Source organism: Polypterus senegalus, chromosome 6, assembly GCF_016835505.1.
Source record: "Polypterus senegalus isolate Bchr_013 chromosome 6, ASM1683550v1, whole genome shotgun sequence".
NCBI classification, from domain to species: Eukaryota; Metazoa; Chordata; class Cladistia; order Polypteriformes; family Polypteridae; genus Polypterus; species Polypterus senegalus.
Window position 1 is genome coordinate 59,934,302 of NC_053159.1, and position 14,081 is coordinate 59,948,382.

The 14,081-nt window shown below is 37.6% G+C and overlaps 1 protein-coding gene across 3 annotated transcripts; it reads left to right on the forward strand.

The window, feature by feature from the left end:
• Window positions 1-1,426: 1,426 nt before the first annotated feature.
• pex10 (peroxisomal biogenesis factor 10) lies at window positions 1,427-11,038 on the forward strand. 3 transcript variants are annotated; one of them, XM_039756066.1, is made up of 7 exons: window positions 1,427-1,532; window positions 2,666-2,787; window positions 4,352-4,432; window positions 4,535-4,941; window positions 5,101-5,276; window positions 9,639-9,774; window positions 9,962-11,038. In XM_039756066.1, exons 2-7 carry the CDS (start codon window positions 2,676-2,678, stop codon window positions 10,028-10,030), a joined length of 981 nt encoding a protein of 326 aa, XP_039612000.1. In that variant the 5' UTR covers window positions 1,427-1,532; window positions 2,666-2,675; the 3' UTR covers window positions 10,031-11,038. The 3 variants fall into 3 exon arrangements, with proteins under 3 accessions (XP_039612000.1, XP_039612001.1, XP_039612002.1); XM_039756067.1 differs by having other exon boundaries at window positions 1,515-1,576; XM_039756068.1 differs by lacking the exon at window positions 1,427-1,532 and adding an exon at window positions 2,000-2,018.
• The last annotated feature ends 3,043 nt before the right edge of the window (window positions 11,039-14,081 follow it).

A 14,081-nucleotide genomic window follows, 5' to 3' on the forward strand; every position in this document is an offset into this window, starting at 1 on the left:
ATATATATCCCATATAACTTGCTGAGTGAACATATATTGAAAAATAGACTCTTGTATTCATTTGAATTGAGTACTATCAAGAAGTTAAATATCATACTGTAAAACCTATATATATTAAGTTATATGGTGTACCTGGTGCTTACTTTGTGAAACTGTCATTCTGTAGCTGCTTGACAGACAATTACTAATAGTGTCCTCATTACTTTGATTGGAATCCTTTACTAAAACCATTTTAACTCTAGTAAGAGCCTGTCTTGGCAAGACAGGAGCCCAACTGTATCAAATACAGGATACATTCATCTATACATCCATGTCTCAATCAACCTAAGTATATGTATTTGAATTATGTCAGAACAAGGTAATGCCAGCCTTATGCCAGTAAAGGAAGGACATGAAGCATCATATTGGCAAATCAAACCAGGGGTCTCTTAAATGTTGTTGAAAAAAACCTCATGGAATGTATGCTGATTTTCCAGTAAGATAGACAGATAGATAGAGGAAATTAGTCTCTTTTATATTTAACACTGTACAGAAATATGTATGTTTCTCTGAATACATCTGTGTACCTATTGCATGGCAATAGGCAGAACAATGATTCCTCTCAGATCCATATATTATGCTCATTTATAAGAAGTATTTGCAGTCTTCCCACATTTGGACAAGTCTTCAGTGGGAAGCTGGTGTCTTCTGACATCTAAAAAGCATTCAGATTACATTTATTGAGGAAGAGTGTGTCTACCTTACCTTCTTGGCTGCTGGTTTGTGATCAGTGTTGTCAGAATCACCTTGAACTTCTCACAGTCCCATAGGAGAATACACATGTTCAAGTAGTAAATTAATGGATGGATAAATATCACATTATCGTGGATACACTCTAAGTCTAGAGCTGTCTCGATTTTTAAAAAGAAGTATTGGCTTTTAATTAATATAATTTCACATTTTCTGAGACAAGGTGAGCAGTAAACTGTCGACTTTTAGAAGAGAGTGAAACCTGCCTTTTACCTTTAAATTCCTTGTGTTTGTGTTTTGCTATTACGACTATTTTACTAATTAATTATTTTTTTTATCAGTTGCTATTACGACTATTTTACTAATTAATTATTTTTTTTAATCAGTTCTCAGTTTATCTGCCACGGTAATCCAAAACGGGGCATCCATATCGGCATGTGCTTGAGGTTTTAGCTTGAGAACATTTGAACAAGTGTGTTTGTGATATTGAACTTCATCTACTCACCACTTTGACGCTGACTTTTCTGTAAGTTTTTGCTTGCTTGTTTTTTTGTTTTGGTCGGCTTTCTAGAAAAGCTCTGATCCGCCATATGAAAATGACGTCGCCAGCCAATAGCTGCAATTCTATCTGGACACTAGGAGCCGCTGTCAGTTTCAGGGAGTACAGTATTCACTAATTGTCATGCTAGCTCTCTTTAAACCAGAACGAAGGATTCTATATTACTTACGGGTGGCAGTATCTGCGCCTGCGTGAATCCGAAAGCGGAAGAACTTAGCTTGCCAAACATCGAAAGGAGTGTATTGTAAGCATGCGAACACTTAAACGTATTTTCTTTCCATGTTGAATGTAAGGAGTTAAGTAAAATTTGATGGCGGTTGTTAAAGTGCATCTCGGGGAAGGATGTTTAATTATCTAACCTAACAACACGTTAGTTTTAAGATAACGTGCAACATATTTAGGACACTTACATGAAATGTCAAGAGCTGCAGGACTGTATTAGTCGCCCCGATCCACTATCCCCCGTTTTCTCTTTTTCCGTACATGTAGTGTAGATTTGACATTTCTAGAATGTACATTGAAAAGATCGCCAATGGCATAAAGTTCCAAAATCGACTCTCGAGTACGGTGTAGGGGGTGGAGTCTTCAGTACCTGCTAGCACTGTCAGCCTCGAGGGAGCTAATAGTCCTGACTCCTGGGCCAAGCACCAGTCCATCAAATAATCATTTCTAACCGTTTTCTGGCCCGGTTAATGCAGATATTGGAATCTATCCCGTACATTTAATACAGGTATAAAGTCTTGTTATTTTTCAGTCATATCGGGCACATTAGACAATATAAGTTCAGGTGTACCTTGACGGTATTAGTGTTGGCATAAACAATAAAACAGCAAATTTATTTATAACAGAACAAAAGATTCGTTTAAATTTATTTAAATGTACTGAACAATGTAGGCTATGCTAGTGTGCTGACTTCTTAAATACTTGTAGGACAGGATATTTTTGAGCAGCCCTGGTGTATCTCTTTCTGCAGTCTCTGTTCATCATTTTGTTGCAGTTCACTTCCATTTATTCAGCTGCTTTGTCTATTTCCCACCTAGAATGCCGTCTTTTTTAGTCGCCGTCATAAAAATGTAGGTGCCGCATTGTAGTATTGTAACCACACTGGGCTCCGACAGCTGTTACCTTTGAGGTGTTGCAGTCTGTCATATCCGAGCCCAGACCACAACTTTGTCTGGCAGCATGAACACTGGGTTTGTCAAATTGCCACACGTGCACTGTTACGAATATAAGTAGATGTTACGTTGTTTTCCGGTTCTCTGTGTTGCATGATACATTGTACAGTTGCAATTCTGTTTATTAAAGTACAAATTGAATTTAAGTGTGCTGATTATATATGGCAAATAAAGTTTTCACTTTTGTTTCTTTATCCTGAAGATGCATCACAATGCCTCTTCTACCGGCTAACGAGCCGCAGCTGATTCGTTCAAGTCAAAAAGATGAGTATTACATGAACACATTGCGTAACAATGCCAGCGAAGCTTTTCAGATCCTTTCTGGTAAGAAGTTTGCATTTCAGTCCTGTAATTTGAAATTCAGTTCCAGTTGTTTGTGTAGAGTCTTAAATAAATATCATAAAGTTACATGCAATAGACCTGTGCTTTGAAATAATTTACCATTAATAATGATGATAAATGATTTGGAGCACAAGTTATTTTTTTAATCTAAGTAACAAGTAAAATTCTGCCATATACAGGACTAATAAAATATAATTTGTAATGATTGTGTTTATTAGCAATAAGAATGAAAAGTGTTGTAAATAATCAAATTATGTATTAAATAAAATAACTGTACTCAGTTCCTGTGGAGTCACAATTTACATGCTTTTTGTGTAGCAATAAGAAGTAGTAATGAGAGAGAGTGAGAGGTAGAGGTTGGGAGCATGCGCTGATAGTGTGTTGCTTCACCCACCATATGACGAACCACCTGGATTGGGACCCGAGTGCAGTTGGCGACACTTCAGCACCACGCTGGAACAGTGTGAGGTTGTTTACGGTGGCTTGAGTGCCAATCCTGCCACCAACCCCCAAGTTTTCCTTTGCAAATTGCAGGACTGGATGCAGATTAAAGTCATATCCAGGACGAAGCAATTGCAGGTTAAGGGTCTTGCTCAAGGGCCCAATGGAGTAGAGTCACTTCTGATAATGAGAATACATTTACACAACACTTTTCCCATGTTCCCATGTAAGTGCTTGTTAAATGGTCAAAAGAGCACAGTTGGAAGACAGGCACCGAAAGAGAAATCCAGTATTAAAACTGGTCAGGATCTAATATTATCATTGTTAAATACAAAAGAAACACAGAACCATTTTATTCATTCAGCATTTACGCAGAATAAGGTCTTATTAAGAACAATAATTATGTGGTTGGGGAGAAACACTGCAAAAATATTTTGCATCTACATATTGATATACCAGAAAGAGCAAACTGAGCAGGCTCAATTAATTAATGCAAATAAAAGTATTCTTTGTTCAGCTCAGAGGCTTTTTATTATCCTCTGTAAGGTGTATAAAGAGACTCCTATTGTGCCCCTCTTTCCCTTCCTGAGCCTCACTAAATCAAAATTATGCATTTGCTAACTTCTGTACACATTGTTTGATCAATAAAGTTTTTAGACTGTCATAAGCACATGTGGAAGTGACACAGAGTTGCTGTTTCAATGCTATACAAATGGTAATTTGCAGATATATTATACTGTACACACATTGATAGTATTTCTTACTGTAGAGAACATTGTGAAAACATGCAAACAGAAATTTCAGTAAGTTATTAAAAAGGTGTTATGTAGTTGGTGAAAGTAAACAGATTACCACAGTGAAAGCTACTTCTTTAAAACATGAACTAACAGCCAACGTTTATTCCATATGATTTTCTTTATTGGTCCATGAAACTTCCCACCTTACAGTTGACCACAAAAGACACCAGTCTATACATACATCTGTCAAATGGAATTCTGTGTGTGAAATGGCAGAACCCAATTAAAAATATTATTGCATAAAAGTCCATTAAATAAAAATAATAATCAGTATGGTAAGATACTATAATACCTTGTGTTTTTTTCAGGTTCCAAGAAGTGGTTGGAGTGGAGAAAAGAAATTGAGCTTCTTGCTGATATTGCATATTACTGTTTGACAACTTTTGCAGGTAAGTTACCAAATAGGTTTTGCCTCTCAAGATTGCTAGAAAATGAAAAACTAGAGTGTCCCAATTTTGTGGATACACATATAAAGGTAATCTATTTTTCAGGTTATCAAACACTTGGCGAGGAATATGTTAGCATTGTACAGGTTGACTCATCAGCAAGGAAAGTTCCATCAACTCTAAGAAGAGGATCTCTCATTTTCTTTCATACATTTGTACCATATCTCCTGGACAAAATATTTCTTCACCTGGAACATGAGCTTCAAACAGAGCACAACAGACCCCGGACTTTTCAGTCAAACACCCTAAGAAGATTTCACCAGCTATATTTCTTCAGAGACTGGATGCAAAAGAGCTTGAGCAAGTTTACAGAAGAGCAGAAAAAGTCGACTCTCCGCCTGGTGGTTTTCCTTAAGCAGGCAATCACATTTGTGCACAGGCTACATGTGGCCATCTTCTACCTAAATGGGACTTTTTATCACATTGGGAAGAGGATTACAGGTATAAAGTATGTAAGTGAAACCTGCTTTCTTTTTACAATGCTAGATATGTTAAACATATAAAATACCAAGAAGAGATTTAAAGAAAAATCAAATGAGGCATTTTTAACTTTTTTGATATTTTAGTATTGTGGAGAATTAGTAGTTTCAGTAATTACAATTGATTTTCAGGTTCGTATTGCTGGAATTTCTAGCACTGACCAGGCAGCACGGGCCAGCTACAGGCTTCTGGGAGTGGTGTCCGTTTTGCAACTTGCACTTACAGTTGCACTACAAATAAACAACTTTCGTCATCGGTGGAGGGCCCGGCAAGAGTGGAAACAGCATCGGAACCTTACCTCTACTGGGTATGACCAATCCAAGTTTTTCATGTCAAAAATGTTCCTGTGAAATATTCTTCATATTGTTGTTAAAATTTAGTAATGTAATGAGTTGCATATGATTTATTTTATTGTATAGTAATGTTAACTTATGTTTTACTACAACCCAGTCATATTAAGGAGTGCAAATTTGATGAAAAAAAAATTGGCTTTAACAACAATAAATATATATAGCAAGACAATTTGTCTTGTAAGAAACAATGGAAACTTTTCTTAAATAAGCTTATTATAAAATTGTAAACCAAACTAATATAGTGTAACAGACAAGTAAATATATATAGAAACTAAATGGCAAAAGTAGTTAAAGATTGTAGTTGAAATATTCTTCCCTCCTCTGAGAAGGTAAAGAGTCTTACTTGTTGTGGCTAGTGACTTTGACATAGACCGTTTTAATTGAAAAGTGGGAGTGATGACCAAGATTTTATGGATTGTCATTACCTCCTCCTTTTTAAAAAAAAAAAAAAAAGCCTTATTGTAAAGCTTCATCAATAACTAGAACAGCACCAAAAGAACTTGGAAGCCACTGTCACAGTGCGGTTGCTATAACTGAAGGAGGAGCGGCTACTCAATATGCTTTTCACTGTGCATCTGTAGAGGTTAGTAAGAAGGACCTGGAATTTGCTAATTAATTTACTTTACTTTTCTAACACTTACCAAAAATTGAATACATTTTTAGCCTTCTTAACAATAGAGCACTGTTAGGACACCATGAGAGATGATCAGGGATGTAGGCACCTAATTTTTTAAGCTACCTACTCATTAACAACACATTATCATCATTAAGCACATGACACCCATCACATCATCTGAAATTGATTCCACAGTTTTGATAATATTGAGAGACAGATTGTGTTGTTGGTGCAGCATTCAATAAGAAGTTCAACTTCCCATCTGTGGGTTGTCTAAAAAACAGGAGAAACAGTAATGGGCTGAGTACAAAGCCCGGTGGGCTTTGATGTTCAAATCCTGATAGTCTTAGGTCTACAGGTTTGAAGTTACTGATTGTTACAAAAGTTTTGTTCCGCTGAAGACCCCTAAGTTTTGCTACGAGCTCCAGGAGAATGATGATGTTGAATGCAAATAAATGGTAGTTTCATGTAATTGTTGCCTTTTTCAAGGTGGGTTAGTGCTGCAAGAAAAAGTATTATCTGTTAATCTTCTTGCATGTTAGTGAAAGTAATGCAAGTCCAGTCTTTCTTCTTAAATCACTTCATAGTGATGTCTGTTAATGCCATAGGCATGTACTGTAGACATGTAGTTGATTATTTCTTTTGGCCTGGAATAATGGTGGTGTTCTCCAAGCAGATAATGATTAGGCTAAGCCAGGGACATCCTGAAAATGCCTGTCAGGTGGTAAACACGTTTTGAAAGAATGGCTAGAGATTAGTGATGGGAAGTTCGGATCATTTTACCGACTCGGACCTTTGAGTCTCGTTCAGCCAAATGAACGAATCATTTTTCGAGTCATTTCGTTCAATTCTCTTTCCGGCTCAGACTGCATAGGTTAAGCTTATGGGGCTGTCATGTGATGAATGAACGACTCGAACCCGAAGACTTGAGAGATGAACTAATCAATTCTGTTTCCGGCTCAGACTGAGTTGGTCAAGCTTATGGGGCTGTCACGTGATGAACGAATGACTCGAAAAACCCAAAGACTCGAAACAGGTGAATCAATTCCAATACAGAAACTATAGGAAGTTGCGCAAATGCTCATGCGCGACTGAACGAATCACTCCCACGAGACGATTCGTTCTTCCCGAGTCACATTAAAGATTCGTTCAAAATGAACGAATCGTTCAAGAATGACCCATCACTACTAGAGATGCCATTTAGACCTGCAGCTTACAGTGTTCACTTATGTTAAATATTTCCTCACTTTATCTGGATCGCAGAACTTGACTAACTGGTACAGATGCTGATCTACTGTATTCCGCCAAATAGAGCATGGGAGCTTTTTAGGAGTTGCTATGTATGTGACTTTGCTCTGTCACTCTATTAGTGCCTTGTGGGTCATGATGCTGATTTGTTATTTAAGTACTTTCCTACCTTTTTGTACTGTATTTGTTTTCTGGTAGTATAGCAGGCTGCTTGTGCTTATCGACACATTTACAAGACAAAAGACGCTGACAGAGAGGTGCGAAGGGATTTAAGGTGGGCTGAAATTACAAGTTTTTTTGTAGGCTTTGGTAAGCGATGAGAGAAGTTGCAAAATCAACTGGAACATTCAAGCAAATTACAGAAAAACCCCAATCTAAATTTGTTCAGAACCTCTTTTGTGAAAAGCGGACAGACCTAAAATCAGACAGAAAGACATTGGATATTCTATATAAAATATATATAAACAGTAAAGATTAATTGGGGTTTTGGAAGAGAGGTGCAAAAAGAGAGTGCAGGCAAGATGGAATGGATGGAGAAGAGTGTCAGGAATAATTTGTGAAAGATGGGTATCAGCAACAGTGAAAGGCAAGGTCTACAGGATGGTAGTGAGACCAGTTATGTTATATGGGTTGGAGACGGTGGCACTGACCAGAAAACAGGAGACAGAACTGCAGGTAGCAGGATTAGAAATGAGTACATCAGAGGGTCAGCTCAAGTTGGATGGCTGGGAGACTAAGTCAGAGAGGTGAGACTGCGTTGCTTTGGAAGTGTGCAGAAGAGAGATGCTGAGTATATCGGGAGAAGGATGTAAGGATAGAGAGTTATATATATAAGTAGATGTCCAATAGGGGAATAAATTTGGCTGGCTAACAGTTTAGTTGAAGGGTGTTTACATGGAGCATTAGAACAACTCATAGATTATTGAATAACATTTAAGTAGCAATGATTTGCAAGATGATATAGATGTTTTCTAAAGTAGATGCCACTGCATTTTATTAAAATAAGGATAATCATAATATATGTGGACTCTGATGTGGAGATGCATGTTAGTTAAATTATGGCGAATTTTGAATAAGTTGCAGTGCTGTTAAAGGTGTTTGCTTTTTAAAAAAAAAAAAAAGACATTTTCTTCCAAATAGTGATGTTAACTGTTCATTACTAATCAAGTATTTCTTCTTAAATGTCATTCAGTGCTTATGCATGTTTTGTAGACATCCTTCAAATAAAGTGTTAACTGAAATTTGTCACATTATATTAATGCTCTCTATACACGGTTAAGTAATTAAAAAAAAAAGCCACCATTTGAAATATATCAATGCATGCTAATTCAGTCAAGGTAAAATCGATATTGAATGGAATTGGGGCATCAGTGCTGATATCCAGCCCTATATACAGTATCTTTCTATATGCCTCAACTAAATAGTGTAACATTGTATAGAGGTTAACACCTGCTGTATTTACTTTAAAAGTTGTACTATACAAGGTGTGATCAAAAAGTACAGTGAATGTTGATGCTGAGCACCATCTAAGAGCAACACAAAACAATTCAAGGCAGGTTCTGACATCCTAGAGCCTAGTTTGATACTGTCAGTCATTAGTGAGCCACTGTTGAGTTCAAGTGTGTTTTTCAAGTTTGTCGTTAATGTGTTGCTCGATATCCTGAACATCCTAAACATGAATCTTTGTTTCAAATTGCAAAAAGCTCAGGAAACCAATCAGATGTTAAAATCGGTTTATGGTGACACTGCACCGACAATTAAGACTGTTACAAGTGGTTTGATTGATTTCGCAATGGATCTGACTTGGTTGAAGACCAGAAAAGATCAGGATGTCCTTCAACAGCAATAACCGAGGAAAATGTTGAAATCATGGTTTATTTCTTCATCATGACAATGCTCCTTGTCACACAGCCGTTCTAGTACGACAATTTCTGTTGAATAAAAACATTACACTGTGTCCGCATCCACCTTATTCACAGGATCTGGCACCGTGCGACATCTGGCTGTTTCTAAAATTGAAAATGACCATGAAAGGCAAACAATTTCAATCTATTGAGGACATCCAGGCAGCCACGACAGCCCAACTAAAGACACTCTCGAAAGAAAACTTCCAGAACTGCTTCGCAAAGTGGCAGGAGTGTTGGAATAAGTGTATTCGAAGTGGAGGAGAGTATTTTGAGGGTTACTTGTAGTTGTAAATCTTTTACTGCAATAAATATTTCTTTTTTAAATCATTCACTGTATGTTTTTGATCACACCTTGTATTTAATTAGAACCTTGTCTCAGTTATTGAACTTATGTTTAGAGCCCCTTTCAAATGCAGGAGTCACAGTAGCATTATGTTTTTATCAGTTTAATACATACAAACAGATAGTTGCTCGTGTCTTTTTATTCTTTTCTGAGTTTTAGGTCCATGATATAATTTAAATACTTTAAATCTTCTCCCCAACAGAGCATCGTTTGTAGTTACTTCTGCCAGACGCATTTCCCGATGTAGTTTGTGCCTGGAGGAGCGTCGACATGCCACCACCACTCCCTGTGGTCATCTCTTCTGCTGGGAATGTATTACAGAATGGTGCAACACCAAGGCCAGTACTGATTCTATTGAATTTATGTTGTTTGATTTGTTTTGTAATGGAGGAGAAACGTTTACAGTTGTGTGCTGTGTAGCAGTCTTCCTTTTTGTGGTGTGAATTATCTTGTTACAAATTAACTTTATATCATTACAAGTCTTAATGCTTTTTTTTTGTTGTTTTTTTTTTCTCTCTATGGCAGGCGGAGTGCCCATTGTGCAGAGAAAAGTTCCAGCCAAGTAGACTTGTGTACCTAAGAAACTACAGATAACTGAAAAAAATTAGCAGATACTGAATAACTTGATTGTTTTTTTGAAATTTGGGAATTGAACTTAGATTCTGTCATTGTGCAATCATTATAACAGGGTGTTAGGGTGGGTTGATTGTAGTGGACAAAGGATGAAAACAAAAATGAGCAAGACAAATGTTATATGACTTTGTAACATAATTCTCCATAATAAATCTTGAAAATCATGGAAAGAATACTAGGTTACATACTTTAGCATTTTTAATGTTCAGCTATGTGGTTAACCATTCTATTTCAAATTTTTGATCATCTATAAAACCTTACATGTATTTCTATGAAAAATACTAAACTATTGCAGATCAGATCCCATCTTTAGGTGTTCTTAGCAGGTGTATAAATTAAGATTAAAATAAAAACATTGTTAATTAAGCACAGTGAACTACAGCAACTGTGTATCTTTAAAGAGGGCTTATGCATTGGGAATATTTAAGTGGTATCCACTCTAATGTCATGAATTTTCAGTTTTTCTGCATACTAAAGTTTAACATGGGATTGTTTAGTGTCTAATGTATAAACACTGAAAGGCATTGTTTTTGTAAATTGACATGCTTCACTGTACAGAGTTCTTTTTGCAGCTGATTTATTCACCTGCACAGCACCTGCTTGCTGTCAAAATGTGGAAAGAACTGAAAAATGTGTGCCAGTTGTTTTGTTAACCTCTGTCTCTAAGTTCTTACAATTTGGCGGAGGTCAGTAAATTTATTCTGAATCCTTGATTCTTTTAGTTGAAAAAGCTGCATTCACAGTGTTAAATGCTACTTTTTGCTGGATTGGGTTAGAACACAACCTGACGCCACTGTAGTCCTCTTGGACTGAACTTGAGGACCCATGCACTGGAGCATTAGGACAACTCACAGAATCAGCAAGTGTCATGAAGTGTACATGTGTGACCTCGAGCATTAGCAATTTAAGTAAAAGTACTGCATTGAACATTTCTCCTTTTAAGAATAAAAGTAAGTCATTGTAAAAGAATGACGCTTACAGTTTTCTGTTCAAGGCACTGCCACAGAAAATAGAGGCCATCTTGGTGGGTGCGCACTGTGAGGCACAAAATGTCTAAGCACATGGATTGCCTGTATAATGGGCAGTACGATCTTCCTTGCAGGTGTTCAGCTTCATAGGCCGGCATCCTCGCAGCCCGCCTGTCATGGGCAGCTTGAAGGGTGATGCACCTGGAAGAAAAAGCCAGCATTTGTAAATGAGATTTTGTAAGAGAAGGGGAATCCTGTACTTTACTGATCAAAGTGTAGACGTTTGCATGCATGAGCTTAGTACAGCCATTGACCGTGCATGAGGCTTACATGTGCGTGACAGGCAGATGTCCAATTTTAAATAAAATGTTGCCCAGGGTGTGTCACAAGAACACTCCAGTGTCAACCCTGATAGATGAGAAGAGTAGATGGAGGTGGCGGATTGGCTGGATAATCGTGGTAGTTATACAGGGTGGTCCAAATCTAATTATGCAGATCCAGGTCGTCTAGAAGACTTTGATTTATGCGGGGACGATTCCAGTTTGGCGCAAAGACGATTCTTCATGTTGTCAGTTCGCACACTTTTCTATGGTCCGGGATTTTTCGGGTGATTTATCTATGTAATAAACTTAAGTTATAGCGTAATGAAAATTGCATAATTAGATCTGGATCACCCTATACTGTATTTAAGGAGTTGCCAGCCAATAGGGATTGTCAATGAAGTGTACCTAAAGGTGAGGTAGGGATACTCACTGTGAGCTATAGGAGGAGCAGTTGTTTTTTTATTCTTGACAGCTTTGTAAATATCTCTTGTACATATATATCTCAGAGTGATTGTTTTTGGTGGAGGTTTATATAAATGTGTGGTTTTGGAGATAGTTTTCATTTAGATTTGGCGCAGTTGTTTTTCTTTTTGTATATACACACACCCTTCAGTTTTTGTTTATTCTAAATATTTTTCTCTTTTTTTCCCTTTTGAAGAGCTTCCTGAGGCAGTTTCAATGCCTTTTGTAAATACACCCTAATTTATTTTTTGTCATTTTTTTATTTACTTTTTGAAGGAGTGTCAGAGCTGAAGGACTGTGTATCAAAGCCCGTCTGCCACTGCTTTGTTTTTGTTATACTACACTTTTGCAAAAAAAAAAAAACTTGCACATTTTCACCCTACAATTTTGGTCTGTGTTTCTTTTCTCCTATGATCCTGTTCTGCTCCTGATCTATCAGATGTCCAGAGTGATGGTTGTTGCCTTTTTCCCACTACATAATATCACAACATGCAAGAACCTAAAATATCAAGTTTGTACTGTAAATTATGTGAAAGTTGCTGCTTTCAGTGCACTATCAGTGTGTTGCAAAGATTATCTTAAGTTAGTATGACTTGTGACATTCACTTTGTTATTATGGTGTGACAGTGGAGTGGCTATATTTTTAATCTAAATAAGACATTAAGAGCATAGTACCAAAGAATGCTGGAAGGGTTATACCAATAATAATAAAGATGTGTTAAATATGATGAAGCCGAACCATGTATATTTTCAAAGTACCGTACATTTAGAATATACTTGGTTAAACTGATACTGTTAGTGCAGTGCAGAGTGGAGGCAAATCTCTGCATTTTTCCAGTTGATTCTGGGTTTCGTCAGGGGTGTGTTCTTGCTCCTACTCTGTTCAGTGCTTGCATGGACTGGCTGTTTTGGGCAAGGTCGTGGGGTCCAGCGGCTGTAAGGCATCTATTAGTGAAGAAACATTCACTGATCTTGACATTGTGGACAAGGCTGTGATCTTCACGGACTCGATTGGGGCACTCGAGAGACAGATTGAAGAGTCTGAGTGCCTGGGATTGCGAGTGTCCTGGATAAAACCAAGATCCAGGCATTTAATGACCTCTTGGGCACAGCCATTAGCAGTGTGTCTGTCAGTGAGTGACACCCTCGTCGAGAGGTTTACTTACCTCAGCAGTGACATTCATGCCTCTGGTGACTCTTCCTATGAAGTCAGTAGATGGATTGAGAGAACATTGGGGGTCATGAAGACATTGGAAAGAGGTGTGTGGCGCTCCCGATATCTATGTAAAAGGATGAAGGGCCAAGTCTTTAGAATCCTGGTGCTTCCTGTCTTGCTATGTGGTTGAGAGACATGGATGCAATCCAGTGACCTCAGATGAAGACTGGACTCCTTCGGTACTGTGTCTCTTCAGAGAATCCTTGGGTACTGCTGGTTTGACTTAGTGTCAAAATGAGTGGTTGCTCACAGAGTCCCAAAAGAGGCACATTACCTGAATTGTGAATGAGAGTCAGTTACAGCACTACGGCCAGATGATGCGATTCATTGAGGGTGATCTGGCTAACAATAACTTCATTGCTGAGGAGCCAAGTGGCTGGACCAGGCCAAGGGGACACCAATGAAACACCTGGCTCCGGCAGATAAAAGGTAATTTTCAGAAGATGAGACTGGACCGTGTGTCTGCCTGGGGGGTTGCCAACCAGGATCTCGAGCTGTTTTGTTGTGTGGTGGATGCAGCAACGCACTATACCAGTGCATGCTCCCCAAACTGACCTGACCTGATGTATTCAGTAATATTAATGTAGTCTATTGCAATGCATTTTGCTATGGTAGAAATGATTTAATATTTTAGATGGAAAATATCAAGGGTTCATTAGTAGCCATTGTTGGATTTTTTTTTTATTTGTGTAAGCAAAATAAGGATTAGGCTTTAGTCAAGAATGCAAACTGAAGAGAAGCAGGCACAAGTAAAAATATATGTCCATATTTTGAGGTTACAACAAAGCAGAGATGCACAGCCCTTAACATTTTTAATGAAAAAAAAAACATTTAAAAGCTGTTTTTCTACACTTCATAGCAGTTTTTAATAAATGACACAGCTTTCATCTCTCAGTCATACAGAACAAATACATACTGTAATTGAAAATCCAGAAATTTGTAAAGTTAAAATGTACCGGTATTTATTTATTTTTTGCTTGAGAATCATGCACTTTCAAAATAAATAGATCCTAAAGACAGTTGTTGCATTGAGCTAGCTGGTG